We start from the raw sequence: 25,705 nt of genomic DNA, 5'->3' as shown, positions 1-25,705 counted from the left end.
TCAGCGCATGGACAACGGCATTCGCCGACAAAGTTAGGTGTTGACAGGGTCTGTTTTCGTTCATTTACACATTCTACACATTTATCAAACATCCTGTTCCTGTCGGCCTAATGAAGCTCTATATAAGTGAAGGCAACCCACACTGCCTAAAAGTAGTAGCTGCTGTTGAACTGACTCTAGTACAATGTGATGTACAATATGTCAACCACGAAGGTAAGAACGCATGGCTACAGATTCATTAGTTATGGGTTGTTGTCATCAATCTGTCCACAATCATGAATACTTTCTGTCTTCATAAGTAGAAAGAGGGTGCAATTGGGATAAATCACTGCGTTACTGGAAACAGTGTGTGTGTGTGTGTGTGTGTGTGTGTTAACTAACGTATTGTTACACGCTTATAATACATCCATGATCACACAAACTCCATTGACATGGAGAAATCTGCTTGTGTCCGTCACACTTCAGAAGCAGATGGAAAAGAAGAAGACGATCATGTATTTAGTTCACAAGGACGCATGTTCTGGACCACTATACAATTGGGATGCAATCGAACAACCTTCTGTGTACATTCATTACGTTTTTAGCTAATACACACATAAGGATTAGAAAATGTTTAAAAATACCTTAGATATCCCTGGTGTTAAACATAGTAAAGATAGGCTGGGGTTGGAAATGCTGTAAAATCCTATCCAGACTTCCCTAAACTGTTCTGAGTACTATGAATCACAGTTGTAGTTGTAGCTATTAGACCAGGTCACATGTTTGAATGGGATATTACTGGCCTATGAGGCATACGACTACTGTATCCCAATCTGATTCTAGGCTCATTGCCTTCACAAAATTCTGGGCCATCTGTCCCCGTTTGCCAATACACCATGTTCCCCATCTCATGAACTTTAACTGTAATATTTGAATTGGCACCTAAACTTGTTATGGTTTGTGATCTGATGGATGATGTCTTGCTCACTTACTCTTCCCTATTTCTTTTGGGTTAATCATTTTGGCTGGAGGTTGGGATCACATACATTTCACAGACGGAGTAAGGAAGAATATTCAATAGCAATGTAAAGTTAAATATATAAACGGTTCAAGTTGGTTGGTAAAGAGCACTTCATACTAATGAACAGGAAGTCCACAAGGTGTGTTCTTTTGGTTTAGCGGAGATTGTTTAGCCTGCCTGGTCTAGTAATTCCTCATCCACTCTGAGCTGTGTTGCGATCCTGTTCTCCTTGTAGAACAGGATGACGTCTAGACGCACAGCCAGCAGCATCTGACATGTGGATCAATGGCACTGATGGAGGGCTAAAAACAAGTTCTTGTGTAGGGATAAAACGATGATGACATATAGGATTAGCAAAAAGTGTCTTACTATAGAATTCTGATTGGTTCCTTGATTACATTCCATGCAAAGACTTTACTTATTAAGTATTTACAGGCAATACTCTACCTTGTTGTACTGCAATTCAAAATGGAAATTTCATACTTGTTACATTTTTATTCATTGAAATTAAAGAGGACTGATTATCACTTCTGACTGAGTAAGAACGAGGTGCATTATTTTATCTTCGTCTTTGATAACGCAAAATGTGAGCACTTTGCATCGCCAGTGTCGTTTGTGTGATCATTTGTCTGTGTTTGATTGTGTGTTTCCTCAGAGAGAGTGGTGCCCTTCCTCAGCCGTCTTGCCCTGCCAGCGCTGCTCCTGCCCAGTGGAGGTCACCTATTCAGCTCCAACGCCATCTGCCAGTGAGTAGTCACCCAACTCTCCAAAGACATTTGTATTTCCTGTTTTGTTGCATTTTTATATGTATGTTTATGGTCGCCCAATCTGAATGCTTACACCAGAATAAGGTAGTTGCTTTCGGTTCTGCTATGAAGGTATTTGTTTGAAACAAGTGGACGGAAACCCAACCCCCTCATCAACCAGTGGCTTGAATGGGAGACCACCGAACTTCAGGTAACCCTTGTTGTAGGCCTTGAACAGTGAAGTCCTAAATGGCTATCAGGCAGCAGTAACCTCACAGAAAGATCCATACCCTCCTTCAAACGGGCGTTTTGTGAGCTAGACAGTGCCTGTAGGCTAGGGTGTTTGTTGATGGCCTCTTCTGTATGTTGTGTGTGCAGCCTGCCCTGTTGCAGGCCCTCCATATGGCAGTGTTGCAAGGCAAAGCTACAGAGGCCTCCAAGATCCTCCAGGGGCCCCTCTCCTATCTGGACAAATGCTTGAGCAAGGGGACCACGCCATGTCTAACAGAGGTAAACTACGACCTGTGTGTGTGTTTGTGTGTGTGTGTGTGTGTGCGTGTGCGTGTGTGTGTCACACACCAACATTTGGCATGCAATATTTATAGCATAAGGATGATATGTGTATTTATCACTCCCTGACACAATTGCATATTCCTAACAGCAAGCCTCATAGTTTGCAGCACACCCGTACCAAGTAAAAAAATCCTGATACACTTTGGGAAATTAAGGCACTGTCTTAGCCTCCCAAGGGCTTTCTAGGCTTTATTTTCCTCTGAACAAGGGCAGCATACATCATTTGCTTAACTTTTTTACCTACTGTTCCTCCCTGTGATATTTTAAATATATTTTTGAGTAGTCAAACCTTGAGAGGACATTTGTATCAATTGTTATAAAAAGTTAACACATTTATGTTGATGCAATGTATTTATTCACAGAAATGTGTGTTTTTCTAGGAATCCGTTTCGGTTGTTGATGTTGTGCTTTGGGGCGCTCTTCATCCTTTTCTGTCTGACTCCAGTCCAGCTTTCGGTGGGTAGCCATTCTGGAATCAGAAACTGGCGTAAAAATAAATAGGAAAATCTCATATACCTAATATTTGTATCTAGAAAATATATATATGCTTTGGATTGATCTTATCTTACATGACCAAGCGTTCTGCTGTCTCTCGCCCTCTCGATTGCGTTTGCCCTACCAGGTGAGTGGAAGTGTGTGCAGGCTTGGTTTGACCGGCTGGCGGGTGAGAAGGCGTGCCAGGCAGCAGTTCTGAAGGTTCTACCCGGCAAAGGCCTGGAGGTCCTGAAGACCTTTGTGCAGAGGCAGCCCGCACACGCCTCCAGCCAGCGCAGAGACCCACAGTCATGCAACAGCACCGTCTCGGAGGTAGCAGTCCGGGTCCAGGTTTTTTCTTTGGGCATGTAGTGTTTCCTCCCACCTCCATTATTCAGTTTGGAAGTTGGAAACATGGGGGAGTGAGTTTCTAGCTCCCCTCATATGCCAGAAGGACACCATCCGTAAGAAGAACAGAGAAATGGTTTTATTTCTATTTGGAGCGTCTGGTTGTGTTTTTTGGAAACCGCCACTTTTTGTGAGTTGTATTAAAGGGACTGCACTAGTAGGGGTTTCATGTGAAGAAGATGGTGTCTCAGGGCCAGATTGAGCCTATCTCCATTAAAGCTAAATTACAGATCCCTATTAGGCAATAGAACATGCTGTATATAGGGATTACATCAGTGTTACTCCATCCCTTTATTCTCCTTCCAATGGAAGCACTAGCAGTCAGGAGGGCTGTTGAGGAAGTATAGCATGGGCTGCCTTTAGAATAGTTTCCAGGGTAGTTGCTGTGATAAAGTTGTTAATGAAGTGTTACTTTGTTTATTTATATTTCAAATGGTCAGGGGCATAATCAGAGGTTCTGAATCTTGGTTCATAATTCTCTCTTTAATGCAATAAGACTGCTGCAAGGCACAAATATGTTGCCAACATAAGATAACATCCCATCAAAATGACAGGAATATGACAAATAACAATTACAGACATACTTGCTTTGCCCCAAGCTGAAGAGCAAATTAAACGTATGAATAACTGTTATTAATTGGTAATTGTTTTGAATGTAATGCGTCGCCAGGCAGAGGAAGCGGTGCGTGTGGTGTCAGAAGAGGAGATGGAGGCTGCTGCCCTGACCTGGAGTAGAGGCCTGATCGCCTGCACGGAGCCCACAGAGAAACCACACCCCATGTGAGCATGAGGCGTAGTCGTTGTCATACAAATATTGTTTGTGGCCAATCCGCTTAGGGCTGTCAAGTTCTGGTCGGTCTGGCGGTTGGCTCTTCTTTAACTATTATTTTCAGGGGCTGCAGGGACAATGCAGACTGTTTTTGAATGATAGTCTGTATTGTGTTAGAAATAACATAATTTGTTTATGAAAGTAATATTGAAGGCGCCGTCATTTCTGTTTCTGTTTTTAATTAGTTTGTGTGTCTCCGGGTAGTGTACCTCAGGAGGGCCGGCGGAACCTGCTGCTGACCAGCGCCCTGCCGTACGTCAACAACGTGCCTCACCTGGGCAACATCATCGGCTGTGTGCTCAGCGCCGACGTCTTCGCCAGGTACCCGGCTTCTTTTTCCGTCTCAACTCATACACCAGACTGCTACTACCGTTTTTAAAGTCATTTATCAGATCTGTTTTCTAACGTATATAAATAATTGAAATTTAAAGATGTCCCTTGATTCATATTTTATCTGCCTATTTAGTCTCATCAGCCCGGGTCTAATTTTGCGCCACATCCGGGGCGTTTTATGCTGCACATGCATATTTCCAATCACACACTAGTCAAAATGAATTGAATTGTCAAGAGGACCAATCAATGTTATCAATGAATTGCTTCCTACACTGTCTTCCTCTTCCTGATGACATAGTTGTATTGGTACACCCTGAATCGCAAGGGTTAACGACATCATCTCCTCCTTCCTCCTTCCTGCCAGGTACGGGCGCCTTCGCGGCTGGAACGTGCTGTACGTGTGTGGCACGGACGAGTACGGCACGGCCACGGAGAACAAGGCGCGTGAGGAGGGCCTGACGCCGCAGCAGATCTGCGACAAATACCACGCCGTGCACGCCGAAATCTACAGCTGGTTCCAGGTGGACTTCGACTTCTTCGGCCGGACCACCACCCCGAAGCAGACCGAGTGAGTGGGCCGCCGTCGGGTTGTTTAGTCAGGGGTGTTTGTGTGTGTAGGACAAGTGGTACAATGCGTCTGATGCATTGGGTGTTTTGCAATACCTTTCCCTTTCGCCTGGTTCTACCACTGGATCTCGTGAGGTCTGCTCTTCGTGAGAGAGTCGGTTGCTGTTAGCAGCTGATTTGAAGCCCTACCTCTATGCTCGCTGCTGAAATGTGAAACTGCAGTCTTTACTGTAGGGTTCGCCAACCTAACCAAACCACGGCATCCCTTTCTGTCGGGAATTATTTAGTTCTGCATCCCAGCCACACAAACCAAAATAAATGCTTGCAAATGTTATAAATCCAATGTTAGCTAAATTAGTTGGCTCGTTAGATAAATAGCTGAAGGACTGCGCATAGCCGCGCACCCACAACTCTTCCCTATTTTTCCTCTATTTTCCTCTTATTTTTTCCGATCTACGCCTGGCTAAGCGGCCCTCTTACAAGTAAAATATAACCGTGTAAACAAATGAGTAATCTGTTTCAGAATGATGATAAAAAATAAATACGTAGCTCAGAGGCAATGTGACCGAGAGCTTAGCGACCTCGTGGGTATTTTGACATGGCATGTTACAATAGATCAGTCAAATCAATGTATATCCAGGATCTAGTCGTTAAAAGGATCTAGTTAATTAATTCAGTACCACTTAATGTAGCCCACACTTTCAAGTCATGCATAACCAACTGCATTATCACAGGGCTCAATATGCAAGATGCACACAGGAAAGCCCATCTTCTGTGTGTAAAAATACTGGATTTTTCCATATACTTCAAAGACGATGTCAGTGTGGCAGGCAAAAAAAAACACCTCACTCCGCAGCCCCTACGTGACCCGTCGCGTCCGTTCTGGTTTGGCCGTGAGGCTCGACGGGCCGTACCATGACTAATCTAATTAACCGAGACTGACCAAGGCACCTTGCCTGTCGCCTTGCGTTATTACCCGCCTCCTACAACCACGGCAGCCTTCGATTGGCCCGATGGTGGGAGAGCCACCAGCGAGGACGAATCCCAGACCACGTACGAGGAAATGATAATGTCCTTGCAAAGGCTGGCTCATGCCAAGCTACGTTTTTCTCATCCTTACATAAATGACAACAGTTTTAAAAGAAATAAAAGATCAACAGCCATTCAAAAGAAAAGGAGATTCCATTACAATATTGAGTAGACCAACAATTATTGAGATGCACACACATTTATTGTTGTATTGTGCTTGACGGTTCCAATACAACCAGCCACTCTCATATTCTCAGGTAAAGAGTTTCACAACTGAACAACCTTGAATGAGAGTGTGGATCCCAGTAGGATATGAAACTTAGCCATGGTTATCCCCCTGGTGTTAACACTGTAGCACTGTAGCCTGTGGAGAGAAGAGACTCAAAACCCCAACATTTGCATGGATGGGATCTGTGTCGCAGTATCTGTAGAAATCCATGAGCAAGATTCCTAACCCCTATCTGCTCTTTGATGAAATCACTATAAGTGGCTTTGGATAAACGTGTGTGCCATTTGACTCAATGCAAAATAGTGAATGATATAAAGCTTTAATCTGCAACTTGATGTTTAGGGGAGTCCCAACAATTTATGCATTGAATCTGCAATATGGTGACTTTAAAAATCGAAACTGTACTGTCATATTACAAAAGAAGACATTCAGTGCTGATCCTTTAATTGTTTCTTTAGTAGAAGCAAAAATAAAGTAAAAAACAATACTTGTATTCTGTTATATAGATGTTATGACTATAAAAATGTACATAAGCTATATGTGGATTGTGCAACCATTTTTTGCGCTTGCATAGATTCAAGATTCATGATCGGTTTACACGAAGGGAACCACGCATTCACAACGGTCTTTTAAGAGAGCACGGTGTCTGAAATGCACACATCCGCACACACAGGTGTGGACTTGACAACCCTTCCGCAAGAGACTCTGTCTAGCTAGTCACTCTAGACACTTAATATGGTGCACACTTCCTCCAGATGTCACTTAAGGTTGACTGCATCCTGGTTTAACAACCTCTTTCCAGAACGTATTTAACAATGTATCCTACAACAGATCATCTTGAGTTCACTAATAACACCGGTAGAGTACATTATGTGTTCATTTATCTTAGCTATATACCATAATTACGCTAATATAGACCGCGGCCTATAAACAGATTATGGTTGTGCGGCCTAAATACGAGTGTGGCCTAAATACAAAGGTGATCACAACAAGGCTTTGCCCTGCGGTGTTCATGCCTTGTATTCTATACAAATACCTTTCAAAAAGTTAGTGACACAATCAATATTAGCTTAATGGTAATTCCCCGCTTGCACAACAAGATTGAACAAGTGACCTGGGCTACTAATCATTACAGGCTGCTATTTGGGTAATATACACCGCAGATAATTCTGCTGTGCAATTTCATTGAAACTTTGCACAATGTACAAACCACCTTTTTATAGTTTTAGGATCAAAGCAGTGTGTCTCCATTGGAACTTAAGGGGATCATGTTTCCAAGTAGAGCACACAAAACGGCGCAACCATACAGCCGCGTTATGACTTCCAACATGCGTCACCACGCCATCAAGACCACTCGTTAAACACAGAAGAAGACCAACGAGCCTTCTGCAGTGTTATCATTTTTACCATGCTCCGTGGCTCGTCTGGTGGGCAACCCGCTTTACATTGAAGCTCTGCCGCGACCGAGTCGGACTCGGACCACCAATAGATTTGAAATACACAGGCTACCTCCACACAGCACCTACGTGATATTGCAGTTTGGCTTTTTAAAGCGTTATTCCATTAACTTGTGTTTAACCAATTCGGCCGATTCAGAAATTAAATTTCTTGGTCGCGACAGCCCTGTTTAAAATGTTACATGGTGGTGCATCAAATAAAGAGGGGTGGTGCGCACATCCAAATGTAATCCACAGGTGCTAGACAATAGTGTTGAATATAAGAGAAAGGAGGGTCTGCACACTGTTTTAATGCTCCAGAAGTGGATTTATTAACAGGCAACGTTTCGACCGCTAGGGATCTTCATCAGACATGGTGGCGCACTATTAGGCCACACTGTTGGGGGTGAACCTTATCATTTTGGTCGCGGGCTTGAGGCATGTAAGCGTTTGACACTATCCTGCCTATCGCACAGAAATCCTTCGATATAAACATCACAGAATTTCAAAGGCTTTTCCCGGACTCATTGATTAGTTATGCGACAACGTTTTAATGCAAAATAGTTGGATTAAAGTTAAAATCAAAACAGTGTCTTTGTGAGTCTTTGCAACTTTCTGCAACATGTGGGGGCCTTCAGATAGGATTTGATGTACCTTCAATTGGGCATTTGTTACAGTGGCCCTTTACCTGTGTTTTAATTACGATATATATGGTGACCTGAAAAGCATCCGGTGTGTCTCTCTCTCTCTCTCGTTCCCAATCTCACATGTTCCCTTCCTGTACGCCCCTTCTGCATGATCGCCCTGAACATGTTCCCCTTCTCACATGCTGCTGTTCCCTGTCCTTCTGCAGGATCGCCCAGGACATCTTCTGGCGTCTCCACGAGCGGGGCTTCCTATTGGAGGACACAGTGGAGCAGCTGAGGTGCGAGGGCTGCCGGCGCTTTCTGGCCGACCGCTTCGTGGAGGGCGGGTGTCCCCACTGCAGCTACCCCGAGGCCCGCGGGGATCAATGCGACAAATGCGGGAAGCTCATCAACGCCGTGGAACTCAAGGTGAGGTTGAATTGTGGCCCTTCGTTGTGGCCCCCTTCGTTGTGGTCCTTCGTTGTGGCCCCCTTCGTTGTGGCCCCCTTCGTTGTGGCCCTTCGTTGTGGTCCTTCGTTGTGGTCCTTTGTTGTGGCCCCCTTCGTTGTGGCCCTTCTTTGTGGCCCTTCTTTGAGGCCCTTCTTTGAGGCCCCTAGTTGTGGCCCTTTGTCGTGGCCCACTTAGTTGTGGCCCTTCTTTGTGGCCCTTTGTCGTGGCCCACTTCGTTGTGGCCCTTCGTTGTGGCACTTCTTTGAGGCCCTTCTTTGAGGGCCCTAGTTGTGGCCCTTCGTTGTGGTCCTTCGCTGTGGCCCTTCTTTGAGGCCCCTAGTTGAGGCCCCTAGTTGTGGCCCTTCGCTGTGGCCCTTCGCTGTGGCCCTTCGCTGTGGCCCTTCATTGCGGCCCTTCGTTGCGGCCCTTCGTTGTGGTGGTGGTCGGTAAAGTCAACAGACTGATCGTAAAAGCTAGGTTAGAATTATTGTTAATTTTAATTTCTTGTGAATGAGGTCCAGATTTACTCTTCACCTCCTGCACGATAATCATCTACATTTGTGGTGTTTGCTCCAAATCACACACAGCTCATACATGTAGCGACACCCACAGATAGAAACAGAGTCGCAAGGTTTTAATGGCAGCCAAGCGCATGGAGCGTGAATGTAGCAAGCTGTATTTCTATACAGCTGCCTGTGCTTCAGGCTTGACTCTAGAATTATGATGCAATGTAAATGTGATGCATGTTAATGTGTGATATAGCATGAACCCTTTGTAAAAAAATATATATACCCAGCGCACAAACCATTGATCGTTTTCTTTTTTGCAGAATCCCCTGTGTAAGGTCTGCAGCAAGACGCCTATCATCCAATCATCCAAACACCTCTTCCTGGACTTACCCAAGGTACTGCACACCTTCTAGTGTGCTCAAACATGTCGGGCCTGCAATTGCCCATTCTTCCGTTTCTCACGGTTGACTGTGTGGTTACTAACCCGTCTCTGCCAGTGTTATGGCGATCACTTTAGTGACATACAGCGGAGGCTATTGGGATCCCGAACCTAAAACGCTAAAGTCGCTTATTGCTTGTTTTCGGTCTCGTCAGTTGGAGAGTCAGCTGGAGCAGTGGCTGGACAAGTCGACGGCCGCGGGCGACTGGACGCCCAACGCCAAGCAGATCACCCGCTCCTGGCTCCGGGACGGCCTCAAACCCCGCTGCATCACCAGGGACCTGAAGTGGGGGACCCCAGTACCACACCCCGACTTTGCGGACAAGGTGTGTCATCACTATCGGCTTCAATTTTGGCCTGGGTGAGGGGTGGGGACTATAACGTGAGCGAGCCTGAGGCTGTCCTTGGCAGTGTGTGGGCTGTAGCTTGAGTGACGCAAGGAGATCAGGAGATCCCTAGAATCTCGGTGCCCTTGTGACCCACAGATCTCATAAAGTCTTCTTTCTACTAACTGCTCCATCTTGAAATAAACAATATGACGCAATGCGCCATACTTTACAGTTACCAGACAATTTGTGTGGTACTGTTGAACAATCTATTTAGTCTTGCGTGTATCAGGGCCTTAAAACAGGTTAGCTGAAGGCTTGGCTGCAAAGACGAGGACCGCTTTTGTCCAGAATGGAATGATGCTTATTTGATGATGTGTATGAAGGGGAAGTAAATGAACTCGGAATGACTTCTCAATCCCCCGGCCTCCAGGGGGGGGGGGGGGGGGGGGGGGGGTTAGCTGTAACCCTGATTGTTTTATGAGTCTATTGAGCACATCATGTTCTCTGAGGAACAGCGTGCCCCTGGCACCCAGAGTGATATACCATGTGAGGTGCTGGCAGGAGCCCCTTCCCCATATACAGTGCCTTCACGTCAACACAGGATGTAAGAGTTGCCTCATGCTGGTAGAAAATGAGTCAAGTGGCAATAAATCAGCTTGAAGTTAATCAAGTGCTATTTAAATAAGTCGTAAGTTACTTAGTAGGCTTTTCTTGTCTTTAGCTCAGCACTTATTTGAGGCAATTCTATGTTAACTGCGTAACAATAGTGTCAAAGATAATTTATGTGTTTGTCAAATGGTGTTCATTTTGTCTTTGTTTTTTGGATCAACAATGAAGGAATTAATGTGAAAGTGTCTCATTATAACTGTAAAAAATGACAACCAACGATATCTACATGAGGTTCACTTTGGAGAAGGTTGTTCACAAACACACTTTTTTTTAGGTGTTCTACGTGTGGTTCGATGCCCCTATTGGCTACCTGTCCATCACTGCCAACTACACCGACCAATGGGAGAAGTGGTGGAAGAATCCTGAGCAGGTACATTTCAGGACCGTTAATGGAGAGATCTGAAACTTTTGCCAACAACACAGATCCTTTGAAGCCATTCTGGGAAAATATGATTGTTCTGTATGTATTTAAAGTTCCATAACATGTACTACAACAAAGATGAAGATAGTTGCAAATGAGCTAAAATGAGCTAAACTGTTAATTGTCGTTTATGTGTTCCCACCAGTCAGGTCAAACTGTTGAGTGGCTAATTATGTCCATGTGGTGAAGGCAACAATTAAGCAATGCTTGTTTATTCCCATGTCCCCCTTATGGAGATCTGTATAATGCAAAGGGGTTAAACAGCCATTAAGGCATTTACATGTGGATATTATGGAGATGGGGAGTCTTTAAAACCGACTTTAGAGCCCATTGATGAAAGAGCTCTTCAAACATTTGCATTCTCAACCAAACTACCCCACTATAACACTCACACTGACTGCTCAGCTCTCTATATAAAAAACATAAGGCTTCAGCTGTGTGTGTGTGTGTGTGTGTGTGTGTGTGTGTGTGTGTGTGTGTGTGTGTGTGTGTGTGTGTGTGTGTGTGTGTGTTGGCCTATATATTCGCAGAGCAAACAGAAAACGAGGTTGATTGGGGGGTTGGGAACAGCAGATAAGTCCTCTTTGAACTGGATGATCTCACCATGATCCAATATGATGTCATCTCCTCCCTGCGGTGTTGTGCTCCTGCCACCAGGTGGAGCTGTACAACTTCATGGCCAAGGACAATGTGCCGTTCCACAGTGTCGTGTTCCCCTCCTCCCTGCTGGGAGCCCAGGACAACTACACCCTTGTCAATCACCTCGTTGCCACGGGTAACCTTTTTTGTACTTCACTTTTATTGGTCGATAATGGGATTGTTGATGTGAATAGTTATAAGATTCATGCAGCAAGAGTATAAGCTGTGTGAGACACCCAACAAAAACATCTTAGAAACCTAGTAACATTCTCCGTTGGAGAATGTTATGTTAAATCTGGAGCCAGAAGACCACATGGTGTTTTATTATCAAATATATTTTCACAGATTTCAAGCAGGTTTCCCCTCTGAACTGTGGATTCCCAATCCATTTGAATTATTACTACTACTTACTGATATCGCTGCCATTTAAACCACATATTTGAACGACAAAGGAGCTGAAATATATGAAGACATGGCGATTTGAGTCTCAAGTTGTATTTGTGAACCTTACAGTCCACCTGGAGAGTAAACCTAAACGCCTGAATGGTGGTTGTACATAAAGCCATGGTAAACAGTGTCGTCCCCCCCCCCCGCAGAGTACCTGAACTACGAGGACACTAAGTTCTCTAAGAGCCGCGGTGTGGGCGTGTTCGGAGACATGGCCAAGGACACGGGCATCCCCTCGGACGTGTGGCGCTTCTACCTGCTGTACGTGCGGCCCGAGGGCCAGGACTCGGCCTTCTCCTGGGCCGACATGGCCCTGAAGAACAACTCTGAGCTGCTCAACAACCTGGGAAACTTCATCAACCGGTGGGTTCTGGGAGGGGGACACTGGGACTGGAGGGAGCGCTGGTTAAATAACTCAACTCAGCCTTTGTGTTTGTTCATTGAGGAGTCTTCTATAGACTCCTCGTGTGTGTGTGTGTGTGTGTGTGTGTGTGTGTGTGTTAAAATATTTGGTTTTTTAATTGAATTATAATTTGAATTTTAGTCAAATTATGATTCTTTGGCTTTATATCTTGAAGGTGAAGGGATTTTGAAACTAAACCTCTCATATCTCCTTATGTTTATTCACCATTGAAAAGTGTTGTGATTCCAACACCTGTGATTGACATGCAACATGGATTCCCCAAACCATCAATGAGCGCGGAGTGGTCATTAATGTAAACTGGTTTGTACATAGGCAGGTGCAGTCACCTAGAAACAGATTTTGTCACAGAGCATTCCACTGACTCATAGCTGAATCACGCTTCAATGTAGGTAAGACTTGTAAGGTAAGACTTGTAGGTAAGGCTTAATAGCTCTTGAGTCTTACCTCCAGCATCTTTTAATCATTCAGTGTTTGTTAAACACCCCCATCATGTTGCTCATCTGTTGACATCAAAAGCCTAAACAAACGCGTTCTCCCGAAGCAGCACGCTCTGGTGTAAAAGAGCAACAGCTAGCACATGCTAATTTGCTGCATTTGTTGAGGATGGTGTAATTTAGCCCCCAATTAAACCGCCTGGAATGCTTTCTAAACGATCAGAGTTAAATCCTGCATCAAAGATTCCCCCCCAGCGGCCCTCCTTTGGCAAAGTTCCTTGATCTGTAAGATCTGGTCTGCAGCGGCAACTCTGATGCCTAATTGGTTCCAAAGTATCCTGTGGACCAGAGGGCCTCCTGCCTAACGCCTCTGCTCCGCCGGAGCCATCAGCGTCGCACCTAATGAGGGCTCCGTCAACTTTTTAATTCGGCCGGGAAACGCTGCCATAATTATCAATCAATAATAGCAGTAGCACCATACCACTCTTCCTCCTAGATAATCAGATCAATCTTTTACACTGATCGTTTTGAATGTACACAGAAACGTTTTGTGGCTCTTCCTGTGGAGCGCATATAACGGTGGGTCCTCAGCGGAGCCCTGGGGTGAGGAAACGTATTGAGCTGTGCTAAAGTCTCCTGTTCTCATCCTGTATCCTGCGCACTGAGGGGATTTACATGAGCCTTGTTTGCTTCCAATTGGATCTCTTCAAATGATATGCCACTCAGTGTCCTGCCGTTAGTTCTATGATTTGAGTGCCAAGCAGATGATAACCGTTTGAGATCTCCAATATGCCTATGATGAGTCCTTTAATAAAACATAGGTCAAAATACTCCCTGGCTTCCTCTGCTGAATGCGAATGCTTGTCCATGTGTTTATAATCAAGGCTTATTAATCTGGCTGTATGTGGCAGCAGCTACAGGTTTGACCCAGGTTTCACACACTCCCCCTGCCCACACACACAGTTTGTGGAAGATGATTAATTCGTGAATCGCAACAATTCAGTCAACTCTCATCGCTAATCTTTATATTCTTCACGGTAGACAGCGGGTCTGTATAAAACATCACATTCGATGTTTTATAAGATGTGGAAATATCTCGCCGCCAATATTAGCTCCAACCTCGAAATACACGGCAGAGCTCTTCACGACTGCTTGTATTTAGTTTCTAACAGTTATTTATTCCACACATGATAACAACTTGGAGGTGATTGACGCCACACACCGCCCTAACGAGCGCCAGGGTTTGTTTAGATTGGCACGACGCTACATTGCATCTGCCGCCGCGATCAATAATGGATCCACGATTAGCAAGTCAAGTAACGAGCCCTTCCTCTTCTCCCCACTTCCTCCCCATCTGCTCCTCTCTGTTCCTCTTCCCCCTCCCCCCCTCTCTGCCTCTGCCACTCCCCAGAGCCGGGATGTTTGTCACCAAGTTCTTTGAGGGATGCGTGCCGGCGATGGAGCTGCTCGCGGAGGACAAGACGCTGCTGGCCCAGGTGGGCTGGGAGCTGCGCCAGTACATCTCCCTCATGGACAAAGTCAAGTAAGGAGATCTGCTGCTGTTGAGGAAACACCGCCACGCTCACTCCCTGGAGAAATAAACAACACTTTCTCACCCACTTGAGAAAACAACACTTTCACCTCAAGAAAAAAATGCTTTCATCTCCTTAAGAAAAACACTTTCACCTCCTCAAGCAATAATACTTTCACCTCCTTAAGTCATGGTGCTTTTACCTCCCTAAGAAAAAATGACACTTTTCCCCCTTTTAAGAAAACAACAATTTCACCTCCTCGAGAAAAAGCTTTCACCCTCTTTAGAGAAAAAGATTTTGACGCGCTTAAGAAAAACTACCCCAAAATAAACAATTTCTCCTCTCACCCCTTTTCAAGAAAAAACAAACCCCTTTAATAGTAGGTATTTTGTGCATATTTTTACAAATTGGCATTTATGTGTTCATCTTAATATGAGATTAAATCGTATATTGAGATGATGCAGTCTGGAAACGCCATGGCTGAACACGTCTCCAGCCTACAGCTGCTTTTACAGTACCTACTGCAGGTCCTGCCTCACGGCCCAAGGTTCTCACCATCACCGTCTTCTTCACTGTTTCCTGCCAGGATCCGAGACGGGCTGAAGCACATCCTGAACATCTCTCGCCATGGCAACCAGTATATCCAGGTCAACGAACCCTGGAAGAAGATCAAGGGAGGGGACCAGGACAGGTGTGTGTGTGTGTGTGTGTGTGTGTGTGTGTGTGTGTGTGTGTGTGTGTGTGTGTGTGTGTGTGTGTGTGTGTGTGTGTGTGTGTGTGTGTGTGTGACATCCAGCTGAGGATCATTTTGGACCCTGTGTGTGAATTCCTTTGCTCGAGTAAAGCCAAATAAATAGTCACTTTCCAAAAAAGTTGACCTAACGCATGCTCTCCGGAAAGCCCATTCCTCCATCTTACACCAACAATCAGAAAACACATCCGATATATACACATACATGCGACCGTTAAGAGCCAAGCCTTCCCTTCCTTCTCTCCAGGCAGCGCGCAGGCACCGTGACGGGCGTGTCGGTCAACATTGCCTGCCTGCTGTCGGTGCTGCTGCAGCCCTACATCCCCACCACGAGCCGGACCATCCGGGAGCAGCTCAACGCCCCGGCCGCCTGCGTGAGCACCATGCTGCACGCCGGAGGCAGCTTCGTCTGCTCCCTGCCCGCCGGCCACGCCATCGGCACCGTGAGTGTAGCCCTGATAGCGCACACGCTGGTCGCCCCGATGGCCGGCCTGTATCTCTATGCCACTTCATGATTCAGTGGGAGGTTTGTTTTTAAGAGACTGGCCGGGGTCACGTCAAAGTCAACGTCAGCTTTATTGTCAATTCCGAATCCAATATAGGTGCGAAACAAATAGAGGAATTGAAATTGCGTTTGTCTCTGACCCACGCTGCAATAACGAGAAAAGGATAAAATGAGACAAAACGTTATAAAATAAGATAAGTAATATTTAGAATAAACGGCTTCATTAATAGAATCCATTGATTTGACATATACTTATAAGGAAGAATATTAATATTTCACTATGGGAGTCGACATGTTGTTTTCTGTATCTCATTATGGTCTACCGCATTCCGTCAGCATATATTATTTTTCAAGTCCCACTAAGTGAAATGCTGTTTCCATTTGAGATCACTCCAGGCTCTTTTCTGACCCATCATGGCATCTGTCCCCTGATTGGTACGAGGAATCTTATCTGGCCTGAAGTCTAGAAGAAGAAGTCTAGGGAGGAAGGGAGCATGGAAGGATGTTATTTTTTTTGGTTGTTTATTTTCAAAAGTCCTGCTCTTTTTTTCTCTCTCTCTCTCTCTCTCTCTCTCTCTCTCTCTCTCTCTCTCTCTCTCTCTCTCTCTCTCTCTCTCTCTCTCTCTCTCTCTCTCTCTCTTTCCCCCCCCCCCCCCCCCCTCACAACTCTTTAATCGTACCGACAGCAGCTTAATGAGCAGGTAGGGGTCCTGGATCTTGTTCAAGGATGTCTACAGGAACACCGTCCTTGTAAGGGTTCAAACACCTTAATCACTAGACCATCCTGCGTTTTAGATAAGTCTTTAACCCCTAGGCTGACCCAAGACCGGGCAACACTCTATATGCATTGAGCACGTGGTTGTTTGTATAATTGCACATTCATATAATTTACACCGTCACAGAATGCACACTGCATAATGAGCTGTATACCATTTTAAGCAGAATGACCCAAGAACATGCAACAGATAGTATCTGTGTATACCGAAGCATTTATATGCAATTTACACACACACACACACACACACACACACACACACACACACACACACACACACACACACACACACACACACACACACACACACACAGACACACCCAGCAGGTGTATTTGTGGCTCAGCCTCGTTGCAGTTGGTTAACCCAGAGCCACTTGTCACTTGGGGCCAGATTGCCCGGGTTTGGATGTGCTGCTCCGCCAGCAGCCTGCCATGCCGACTGACAACAGCTCAGCGAAACACACAGAAAAGGAGCGACCTGTCCCGCCGTCTCTCCAGCACCGCACGCACGTGTTTGTCCACGAGTTCAAATCCCATTATTCTAAAGCGTATTTTAATGCCCTAGCTTTTCGGTACGCGCACCCAGATTGCTGAGTGTAGATCAGAAATGTCCCAATAATTGGTTATGCCAAGCAACATTTTAAGGCTTTCACATTGTATCGGCTACAGAATCACAACGTATCTTTACATGTGCTCTTGCGTGTATAGTTGAACCTTTACTCTGATACGTGAGTCATTGCCGGTGATTATCTCCTGACTGCAGGTCAGTCCATTGTTCCAGAAGCTGGAGGCGGACCAGATCGAGGCTTTGAAGAAGAAGTTTGGGGGACAGCAGGTACATGACGCTCATGGGGAGTAATGGTGGCTTGCCTGAGCTCAGTCTGATATTTTCTTTTCATTCTGAATAATTAAGATGACAAAAAAAATGTGTTCACTGCTTCGACAAAAGTATGTGATCATGTCGAAACGGGTGAACTAAAAAGCACCAGCACACCATCATTTTTAACCTTCTCCCGAACCTGTCTTGCTTTTAGCCTGAGGACGAGCCGCCCGTTAAGAAGGTATCATAGCCCGTGTGTGTGTGTGTGTGTGTGTGTGTGTGTGTGTGTGTGTGTGTGTGTGTGTGGCGTGAAAAACATAAACACCCTGTGTCACCGTAGTGCAACCGTAGTGGTGTTCTTCATCAGATTAACCTGTCACCATACTGCAACCATAGTGGTGTTCTTCATCAGATTAACCTGTCACCATACTTCAGCTATAGTGGTGTTCTTGATCAGATTAACCTGTCACCATACTGCAGCTATAGTGGTGTTCTTCTCATCAGATTAACCTGTCACCACACTGCAGCTATAGTGGTGTTATTCTCATCAGATTAACCTGTCAGCATACTGCAGCTATAGTGGTGTTATTCTTATCAGATTAACCTGTCACCACACTGCAACCATAGTGGTGTTATTCTCATCAGATTAACCTGTCACCATACTGCAGCTATAGTGGTGTTCTTCTCATCAGATGGACCTGTCGCCACAGTGCAACCACAGTGGTGTTTTTCATCAGATGAGCCAGACTCACATCAGCACTTCATCTAACCCTGCGTGTGTTCTCTCAATACAGAGTTTGCCTCTTATTTCTGCTGGGTTTATTTTATAATTGAATTGTATTCCTACAGGCCCAGAAAGTTGCCCAGGACCCTGCAGCTGCGGCAGCTCCCGTTGCCGTTAACGACGGGGCGGTGGTGAGCGGTGCTGACCCGGAGAGAGCCAAGCAGCTGATGCAGGCCGTTGCCGAACAGGTGAGCTCTGATTGGTCACCAATAGGGCTGGGCCATTTTTTTATTTTAATTTCTACACTTTAGTTTTTTCTTTCCTACGGTTTGTGAAATGGCACTGGCAATGAAACTCCCAAATCACGACTTATAAATTATACTGAGAGGCTTAATCCTCACTCTGTCGTGGAAATCAAAATACGTTGCTGCTCAGACACACAGACACAGACACACATCCACACACACACCGTCATACCACCAGTGTCCGGGAAGCCTTACCCTCTCTCGGACGTCATTATCAAAATCAACATCTCCAGAACGACCGCCACACATCCGCACATTCACACACACCGTGGCGTTATACTATGAGTATAAGAAGCCATAAGAAGCTTAACCCTCTTTCGGACAGTGCATTCAATCGCTGCCCAGACGGAGCGCTACACGTCCACACACACCTCGCCTCCGGTGTCCCTTGGTTGTGACGTCGGAGAGTATACTATACTATTGTACGCTGGCACAACAGGCGTTTTTGCTTCAGGAAAAACAATATATACCTGCTTTCGCAGTAGGGTACCTTTGGTGTTTTGGGGCTGACTGGAAGGAAAATAGGATTTGACTCCTGTTTTTCGCGCAATTAAGATCTTGTTTCAGTTGCCGTTCTAAAATGGCATAGACCCTGATGTTGACGATCATATAAGACATATGGCCATGTTTATGTTGAACTCAACCAACCTATTCCTGCGTTTGCGACAGAGACATGAGGTTGAATGGCAGGTGTGTGTAGCACCACGAGATGCAGATACCAGCTATAGCCACAAAGCCCCGCAAAAAAAGCAGGCATCTTCGGCAGCAGCAGTCATTACTGATGACAAGAAAGCGTCCCGTGGCAGGCCATCACAGACGCGCTGACGAAAGAGGGGTTCATTAAGACACTTCAAACGATGGGCCATATATTTGGGTCTATTTTGTTGGTTCAGAGAAAAACCGAAGGTTTAAATCGAAAATTGGCAATTTCAAACTCATGATTACATTTTTAGGGCCAAATCGCCCAGGCCTAGTCTACAATAATATAATGATGATTCTTGAAGGCACATAAAATAATTGGAAAGGGTCTGCATTTATGTAGTGCTTTTCAGACCCGTGACCGTTCACAGCGCTTTACAAAGAGTGCCTCACATTTACCTGTTCACACACGCACATCCATACAACAATGACAGTGATAGCAATGCAAGGGAGTGGTTCTTCGGGAGAACTCGGAGTTAGGGGTCTTGCTCAGGGACACCTCAGCACTTGGCTAGGAGAAGAAGGGCATCGAACCAGCAACCTTCTGGTGGCCGGACAACCCCGCTCTAACTCCGGAGCCACTGCTGCAAATGAAATCGCTATTGTCACTCAAAATGTTTAACTTTTCATTTCATTTTTATGGGGGAGGTTTTTGTAGTGTGTCAAGAAATTGTTTAAGATTGGGATTAATGATGTAACCTTCTATGATGGGTTTCTTGCTTGGTTTATTCATGAACTGTGTGACTACTTGATGAATGGTTTGGTGTTCACTGCCATTAGAAATGTAGTTACTAACGACAATCTGTCTGGGGTGATTGGCTGGTCTATATAACAACCGTTCTGGAATGACCAGCCCCGACCACCTTGTCACTGAATGATTCACTTAAAAAAATGTTTTCATTAGTTGCGTGTTGTGGAATGAGAAATTATTTATAAACCTGATAAAAAAGTGTGTAATGTCAATATGTCTTGATTCATGAATTGCGTCACACTGAACTAATCCACTCACTTCACTTGATCTATTGTCGATGTCCAGTGCCTTTAGTAACATCCCGTGTCAAACAGTTTACTAAACGAAAAGTGTGTGTGTGTGTGTGTGTGTGTGCACAAACAGATTTATTTTAATAACCACGGGTCTCCCGTGCTGTCCACTGCGGCGTGTCAAATACTTTGTCTTACACAGCGCCTCTTTTCTTCCCCCCCCCGCTGCGGCAGGGGGACAAGGTGCGAGTCCTGAAGGGCCAGAAGGCGGAGAAGGCGGCCATCACGCTGGAGGTGAACAAGCTCCTGGACCTGAAGAAACAGCTGGCCCTGGCCGAGGGGAAGAGCGCCGCGCCTGCTGCCCCCCAGAAGGGCAAGAAGAAATGAATGAATGAACGGATGGAGGTGAGGCGACGAAAGGGATGACTCACAATACAGTGTGAGTGATCAAACCAGAGGAGGGAGAACAAGATGTACACCCAGAGAGGGAGAGGGTGTTTTAGCTTAAGGCAAAGCCGTGACGGGATCTGAGACAATGTAGTAGTGCTGGCACCGGGGTCTTAAGAAACGCTGGCTAGGACAGACGGGAATCCGAGGCTGACTCGTTTGAATACAGCTACAGAATTGGAAGAACGAAAAACCTCCACACAAAAAAGGGAAAGCCGTTTTTTACCTCGCTGTGATAAGGTGGTGGACGGTGTGTTACGTATCGAATACTATTGTTTTTATAGATATATTCCCTGAACGTTGTTCTTATGCCGTTTGCTGAAAATAAATCCCTATGAAAATAGAATATTTTAAGTCTTTGTTTTTTGTACATTCAGTTGCCAAAAGATGTTTTAACGTTATAGTATTTAATCCTCACAGGACTTGGAAAAGTATAATGCATGCAGTGCAATTTTTTCCGGTAAAATTGCTTTCGGTAAAGTATCACACAACACTAAAATATAACAATTGAATTGTTTTTATTGCAAATGAAAAGATTACATGAAACCAAACTTGGCAATGGTAAAAGACATAAGAAGTCATTATAAAACACCATGCAAGTAAGGCTGCAGTTCACCATCTTAGTGACTACAAGGAATAGGTAAAGTGGATATCATTATTACAGCGTGTTACATTACAATTAGATATCATACAAGATTATATAAAAATAGTAAATCGGAATTGAGTAATGCACAGGAATTCTACTAATAATTGTATAGAAAAAGGTCAGCATAGAAAGTATAGCTGGGTCCTACTCAAATAAAATGCAAACACACATACACACAAGGGGTTGCTAAAAAACAAAATAAGTAATTTATCTTCCACAAAAAACCGCCTTCACTGAGTACTTCAACTTTTCCTGAGCTCCTTTTTAATTCTCATAATTATGGGGAAAGTAATCTCTTTGAGCCAGATTGTAGCCCTTAACCAATGAATTACAATTTATTGCAAGATGGTGGAAATGAAATGCATTCTCTACATCCTCTATCAACCCAACCTCAACTTCTGTTCCGTTGCTAACATACAAGACACTAAGGCGTTTGCACGTGCTGAATTTTGCAACGCTTCAATTGGAAATTGATTGTATTTTTTTTTTTCACAATCTAAATGCACTTATCAGAAGCATTGCATCGTTTTCCCTTCAAAGTTTAACCTCTCGTTTCCTTGCATGCAGTCTTTCCCTCTCTCTCTCTCTCTCTCTCTCTCTCTCTCCATCTCTCTCTCTCTCTCTAAATTTGCCGCAATGCCGCTGCAGCCCTCTTCCCTCGACCACTTTCATCATTCTTTCCTAACATCACTATCTCTCTCCGGTTACCTTCATTTTGGAACAAAAACAACAAGTCTTTGGTTTCACCCTTCGTCGTGTCGACAGATGCATTTCAAAGACACCCTACAAGCCCCGGCACCGCCCGCCACCGTTTTCCCGCCCGATCCCGGATCCAGAACCTGGCCTACCTTAGCGAGCGCTTCACCACTTCCCCTACCCAACGCATCACTTCCTGGTGTTGACCAGCCGCTCTATCAGCGCGCGCCGCGTCCTCTGCACCTCCTCACCCAGCCGGTCGATCTCCGCCTTCAGCCGCTCGTTCTGCTCCGTCAGCTCCTGCACCTTCCTCTCGTTCTCCTGCTCGCGCTCCTTCCGGCTCTTCTTGGCGGCGGCGGAGGACGGCGAGGAGGAAGAGGAGGAGGACATGTTGTTGTTGTTGTTGTTGTTGTTGTTGTTGGTTGTGGCGGACGAGGAGGAGGAGGAGAAGAAGCGGGGACTGGAGGAGGACGAGGAGGAGACGTAGGCGTTGGGGGCGCCGCTCCCGTCGCCGCCGCCGCCGCTGCTGCTCCTCCGGCGCTTTCCCAGGCGCTGAGGGGCGACCGCGGACGGCGTGTAGACCGACGGCGAGGGGGCCGGCGACGAGGGGGCGGAACCGTTCGGGGCCGGGGACGGGGGCGCCGACGAGGAGGAGGAGTCGCCGTCGTCGCAGGAGGAGGAGCAGGAGGGGGAGGCCGGGACGCACGGGAGCTCGTCGTCGCTGGCGGACGGCGAGGCGGGGTGTTGGGCGTGGGTCTGGCTGGGGTGTTGATGGTGGTGGAGGTGTTGGTGGTCGTTGAGGTGGTGGTGGTGATGGTGGTAGCCACCGCCGACCACCGCACCGCTCGAATCCACCATCCCCACCCCTCCCTCGCTCAGCAGCTCGAAGAACTCCGGGGGGAGCAGGTCGCTGTCCCCGCCTCGCCGGCCTTCGCCCCCGCCCCCGGCGCCGCCGGACCGCCGCTCCTCCGCGGCCGGACTCAGGCAGGGGGCGGAGGAGGAGGAGGAGGAGGAGGAAGACGAGGAGGAGGAGGATGTGGAGCCGTGGTGGAGAGGCTGGGCGGTGTGGATCTCCTCGGTGACTCGCTGGACGCCCTCGGCCCACGTCTGGCCTCCGTCCGTCAGCCAGGTGAGCGAGCAGCTCTCCAGGACATCCAGGAACTCAGGCTCCTTCTGTAGGAACAGGAAAAACCCGGGACACGAGGTGAGACGTCGGAAAAACAAAAACAATAAAAAGCGAGAATAAAGAAAAGAAATCTGAAAGAAATCGAAAACAATAATCGAAAATGATCAACTTAATTGAAATCCGTTGAATTAATGCGTAGCGGCATCGTACGGTTAAAACAAATCACACGGAGCCAAATTAAAGTACATGCGATTCTGGAATCCTACATGGTAGACAAAAGCCATGGGTGGTGGTGGTGTCGGTGTTGTCGGTGGCGGCGGCGGCGGTACGACGGGCGAACAGACTACTGACCTCGGCGTACTGCGGGGCAGAGCGTGCCAGCTTGGCCCCGCCCGCGTCGGAGCCCAGGATGTCCTGCAGGTCCTCGTACCACGCCTCCAACTCTGCACCACACAGCGGGCCCACGCCGGGGGGGTACGGCGGCGGCAGGTGGAGCCACTCGGCTGTCATGTCGCCACTCAGCAGCAGTCAGTCTCAGCTCAACGTACAGATGCTCGGCCACGCGGCGCTCACTGGACCTGCAGGGAGGAGCGGACCCCAAAAAAAAAGGGGGGGGGGGGGGGGGGGGAAAGAGAGTGACGAATGGGAGGGCAGGTTAGTTGGAGGGAAATTTTAGCTCCGCCTTATTTACTTTTTTTTACATTTGTTAAGGTGAGGGTGATGGGGTGATTGCTCTCGTTTTGGATTTTTTTTTACAAAAGGAACTATTTCGAAGATAGTTCTATAAACCAATTAATTGAGGCAAAAGTATGGTTTAATGTGTGATCGATTTAAATCAAAAGGGCAGAATAGTGAATAGCTTTACACATAATGATATTACACAATTAAATCAAATAAATATGAAGATAAAAAACTAACAAATTCAAGGAACAATGAACACAAAACGGTGTGTCCTGTTTGAATCACCTAGAATTAAATAAACATATATCACCTTGAGTAAGCCTCGCTTAATCAAGTCTGCCAATTTGTTGTTGAAGATAACGTGTCCCAATGAATCTAAGGGATAGAAAATGCATCAGTGGTTAGAAACACATTGGATATGTGGATGTGTGAGTGGGAAATGTGCTGATAATTCAGACTAAATTGATGATTTGCACAGATAAACTAAAAACGTGTATCTATAAATAGGCACATAAGATTGACAGTTCAGCATTTGATTGGAATATGTATTATAATTCTTGGAAATAAGGAATACGAGATTAAAATAACATGTGTTCCAGGTTGTTTTTTTCGCTGTCCGTTCATACAAAGAACTCGGCCCGACGGCGCCCCCTGCTTTATGCTCAATAAATCGTTAAATCGATAAACAAGTCTCAAGAGGCAAAAATGAATTAAAATATTTTCCTATCATGTCTATTACTTTTAAATCGTTGATTTTGAATATACATTGACACATTGGCATTTGATATAAAATGCTCATAAGTCAAAGCGTGATTAGATGTAGGCCTACAGTCCACGAAAACAACGTTTGGTAAATAAGCTTTGGTTAATTTCACTATAATAACATCATATTTTACAGGATAGGACACCTAACGATGAATAGCTGCCATTATTTGTCTGTTATTTTTATTCTATTTTTATATTAGAGTTAATACTACTCTCATTCCAAATGCCATGTGGTCCTGTTCAAGATAAATTGTGGATATCAGATGTCAGCATTCTCAATACCAACTAAGCACTGCTACTTAAAGACTCCATAAATGGATATTAAACATATATCCAATCATATTGTGCTTCATATGCAGGCCAATTCGATTTTTAGTTTTTTGTGGATTTCAATGGACTTGGGTTTCAGACTGAGAGCTGAGAGACTGAAAGATTACGTCATGGAACCAAGACGAGTAGAGGAATGGGTGAAACAAAAGGACGCCTACCAAGAAGAAAGACACTCAAAGGCGGAACATAATTTACATTTATTCTATCTGATAAGTTGTCATGTCAAACGGGTTGAAAAGAGCAGATCGTCTACGCTGCGTTTGCGAGTCCACAAAACACTGGGCGAAAGTTCATGCGTGTGACAGATGAACTGTCAAAACTTCTGCGATGTCATGACATGACCATGCCCCTCCGCAGTAAGCGTCTCTAAGTAATCCTTAAAACCCTCCATCGTTTAAGTTGATGACATTGTTTTTCTCTTGTTGTCCATTAAGTTGTCATGGTAAAGTTTCCAAAACACGCACTTTTGCCCAAAGCAAGGGAGCACACTGAAGCTGCGGAGCATAAAGTAACGTTAGACCAAATAAAACAGCAATCGCAAAGCAAACCTGAATAATTGTTTTCACTTACCCTTTTTCTTTTATTTGTTCGTCGTCTCGACTCTCTCGGATTAGGATAGTATAGGTATTTTAGTAAAAATGGGTGATAGCTCATGTTAACCATTGTTCAGTCTTGATGGCTGAATGTGATTCTTCTGAAAAACCCGGTGCGCTTTATATAAAGGAAAGGCCAACCGAACTCGGTGGGAAGGCAGTTTATCACAACCTAACAAAGACCATTAACGATGACTGCAGAAAGACGGACCTGCCAGCCAATCGCAGGAGTCTCTGTGCGAGGTTTTGCTTGGTGACATCGAATAGGAATCCTTTTCTCCGGGAGGCAGGCGGAGCTTATTGCCCGTGTTGGTTGTT

The 25,705-nt window shown here is 45.6% G+C and overlaps 2 protein-coding genes across 3 annotated transcripts; one reads left to right on the top strand and one right to left on the bottom strand.

Moving 5' to 3' along the window:
• The first annotated feature begins 18 nt into the window (after window positions 1-18).
• On the top strand, window positions 19-20,896 carry mars1 (methionyl-tRNA synthetase 1). 2 transcript variants are annotated; one of them, XM_079747785.1, is made up of 22 exons: window positions 19-213; window positions 1,656-1,746; window positions 1,879-1,957; window positions 2,125-2,256; window positions 2,700-2,775; window positions 2,942-3,126; window positions 3,872-3,981; window positions 4,235-4,351; window positions 4,728-4,931; window positions 8,478-8,679; window positions 9,530-9,604; window positions 9,804-9,974; window positions 10,921-11,016; window positions 11,725-11,842; window positions 12,303-12,516; window positions 14,423-14,554; window positions 15,130-15,234; window positions 15,542-15,737; window positions 17,338-17,409; window positions 17,609-17,635; window positions 18,244-18,366; window positions 20,338-20,896. In XM_079747785.1, the coding sequence occupies exons 1-22, from the start codon at window positions 111-113 to the stop codon at window positions 20,488-20,490; spliced, it is 2,781 nt and encodes a 926-aa protein (XP_079603911.1). In that variant the 5' UTR covers window positions 19-110; the 3' UTR covers window positions 20,491-20,896. The 2 variants fall into 2 exon arrangements, with proteins under 2 accessions (XP_079603911.1, XP_079603912.1); XM_079747786.1 differs by lacking the exon at window positions 17,609-17,635.
• A 155-nt stretch (window positions 20,897-21,051) lies between these two features.
• On the bottom strand, window positions 21,052-25,506 carry ddit3 (DNA-damage-inducible transcript 3). Its single transcript, XM_079747790.1, has 4 exons — window positions 25,365-25,506; window positions 24,010-24,074; window positions 23,370-23,596; window positions 21,052-23,065 (listed from the first exon to the last, which is right to left on the bottom strand). Exons 3-4 carry the CDS (start codon window positions 23,526-23,528, stop codon window positions 22,082-22,084), a joined length of 1,143 nt encoding a protein of 380 aa, XP_079603916.1. The 5' UTR covers window positions 23,529-23,596; window positions 24,010-24,074; window positions 25,365-25,506; the 3' UTR covers window positions 21,052-22,081.
• Between the last annotated feature and the right edge of the window lie 199 nt (window positions 25,507-25,705).

Source organism: Pollachius pollachius (assembly GCF_949987615.1).
Source record: "Pollachius pollachius genome assembly, chromosome: 12".
NCBI classification, from domain to species: Eukaryota; Metazoa; Chordata; class Actinopteri; order Gadiformes; family Gadidae; genus Pollachius; species Pollachius pollachius.
The sequence above is the reverse complement of the archived record's forward strand: the minus strand, read 5'-3'. Positions and strand labels throughout refer to the sequence as shown.

Bases quoted from the DNA above. Each gene is read 5' to 3' on its own strand.
- mars1 (XM_079747785.1), top strand. From the start codon at position 111: ATGAAGCTCTATATAAGTGAAGGCAACCCACACTGCCTAAAAGTAGTA. The intron at 4,352-4,727 runs GTACCCGGCTTC...CCTTCCTGCCAG, and splicing joins AGCGCCGACGTCTTCGCCAG to GTACGGGCGCCTTCGCGGCT. The intron at 11,843-12,302 runs GTAACCTTTTTT...CCCCCCCCGCAG, and splicing joins CAATCACCTCGTTGCCACGG to AGTACCTGAACTACGAGGAC.
- ddit3 (XM_079747790.1), bottom strand. From the start codon at position 23,528: ATGACAGCCGAGTGGCTCCACCTGCCGCCGCCGTACCCCCCCGGCGTG. The intron at 23,066-23,369 runs GTCAGTAGTCTG...CTGTTCCTACAG, and splicing joins CTGCCCCGCAGTACGCCGAG to AAGGAGCCTGAGTTCCTGGA.